This window comes from Mercenaria mercenaria, chromosome 16, assembly GCF_021730395.1.
Source record: "Mercenaria mercenaria strain notata chromosome 16, MADL_Memer_1, whole genome shotgun sequence".
NCBI lineage: Eukaryota > Metazoa > Mollusca > Bivalvia > Venerida > Veneridae > Mercenaria > Mercenaria mercenaria.
In genome coordinates this window covers 50,626,711-50,628,848 of record NC_069376.1, presented here as the reverse complement: position 1 = coordinate 50,628,848, position 2,138 = coordinate 50,626,711, and the positions used below count along the sequence as shown (strand labels likewise).

At 35.5% G+C, this 2,138-nt stretch overlaps 1 protein-coding gene across 1 annotated transcript; it reads right to left on the bottom strand.

Moving 5' to 3' along the window:
- Positions 1 to 301: 301 nt before the first annotated feature.
- LOC123541482 (uncharacterized) lies at positions 302 to 2,138 on the bottom strand. Its single transcript, XM_053525938.1, has 3 exons — positions 1,937 to 2,138; positions 1,529 to 1,692; positions 302 to 427 (listed from the first exon to the last, which is right to left on the bottom strand). The coding sequence occupies exons 1-3, from the start codon at positions 2,136 to 2,138 to the stop codon at positions 302 to 304; spliced, it is 492 nt and encodes a 163-aa protein (XP_053381913.1).

Below are 2,138 nucleotides of genomic sequence, written 5' to 3'. Positions count from 1 at the left end.
GCAACATATAAATTTTTATAACATATTAGAAACAATAAAATGTCACTGCCTAGCATAGAATTCATGTTTAGAGATGATACTATTTAATACAAAATAACAAATATGTACGCTGCGCTTTCATTGGAGTACATTTTGAAACAACAGTCAGAACTTCAATACGCTTCTATTTTCAATACAAAAGTGCACCGGAGAAACTTGTAAAGCCTTCATGACCGTCTATATAGGTGTCGTTTTGAAACCATGACTCGACCCAGACACTGTCTCCAGCGTTCAAACGAAGGATGGCAAAGTTTCCGCCCTGTCAATCCTCGTAACTGTGAAACGTATCAAAAACGACAGCGTTGATTTTATCTCCGTTGTGCATAAGCTCAAGCCAGGCTTGCGCAGGTTCATATCCATGACCGAGAAAGTAACTAAACATATACACCTGAAATATATGATGTTTGGACCCTATAAAAGCTGTTTAATGATGTTGATACAAGTGATGAAAGTATAGATAATAGCAGTAAAATTCATTGTACATTAAAAGGTCTAACCTACACATTTTAGGCGCAAAAATCCGTTAAAAGTGAGTACTCTGAAAGGGACTGGTAGTACAAACTTATTGACAAAATCTTTTTGCAAGATATTATTTTAAATATCAAAAACATATTGCGCAGAAAGCGTGGCAACGCTTTGAAATAATGCAGAAAATATACACTCTTCTTGCATTTTACCAATATCTAACTTTTATTTTCACCCACTTTATCATTTTTAGTGTCATATATACATTCTATGCCAAATTTGGTTGAAATGAACATGTTGAAAAAGTTCACCTCAACTATGGGCGTAGAGCTTTAATATCCCTGTAATTCTGATATAAGAACAGACATGATATTCGTTCTGAAAAAAAAAACATTCTAGATAATATCAGTTTTGATCTTAAAATATAATACATTATATCCTCAGTTTCGTCTTATTTAAATGTCTATCATTACAGTTATTAATATTTCTATATGGAACAGTTTTATTCAATGTTCTAACATGATCCGCTTTATTTCCCTATTAAACAAAGAAGATTGAAACTGTTATGCAACACATGCACTGTTCACACGTCACATTTATTACACCGTTGTGTACGGTGTTCCGTTTGGACAATCGTGACATTCTATTGAATCCAATTGACGCGATGGCACGATGAAACAACGATGATACGATGGTGAAAACGCAGCGGCACCATTATGAAATTGCGATGGTGCGATTGTACAATGGTAATAATGTTTTTTCATCATCGTACCATCGCGCTTTCACAAATTCAAAAATGTACCATCATACCATCGCATTTCCATCATAATACCATCGTGCCATTACGTTTTCACCATCGTACCATCGCGTTTTTACCATCGTGCCATCGCGTTTTCACCATCGTACCATCGCGTTTTTACCGTCGTGCCATCGCGTTTTCACCATCGTACCATCGCATTTTTCATCACTGTACCATCACGGTATCAGCATCGTAATATTCATATATTAAATTTAAGTTACAAACCCCAGATTGCGGTGCTGTAAAGACGCCCGAATGTACACTGTAACCGTTTCCATCATTCAGGTGTACTTTGTCGTATTTAATGGTTTGTTTAAGACCAATATGAGTTTGCTTCACAGACAACTGAACGGAGAAGGCTGCTCCTTCGGCAACAGATCTTCTTAATTCTGGAAAATAAGAAAGAAACTCATATAATCTATAAATAAAGCAGAAAAGCCGTTGTGTAAATTACACCCTTTAATGTGGAATGTATCCGCAATAGGCATTTTACGACAAAATGTCAAAACCAAACATTTTTAAAGTTATCAGTTTCAAATTTCTTACGTTTCATTTGACTTGTCCTGTTGGTGTCCCTCAACAAATTGTCTTGAACTTTAAAGTGTCCTTTTTGCATGTTCATTAATAACCTACTTTGGATTTCTAGTTTTCTTTCATACATTTTCAGTATCTCATCTTGCTGCTTCAGTTGTTCATTCTGCTTTTCAAAAGTCTGTTCATATTCTCTCAGTATCTTATCTTGTCTCAAACATTTTTTGTCGTGATCTTCTAGTGTGCAGTGGGCGTTGCATAAGCCGAGGAAAACCAAAAGAATTGTTGTCAGAAAGTTACTCAT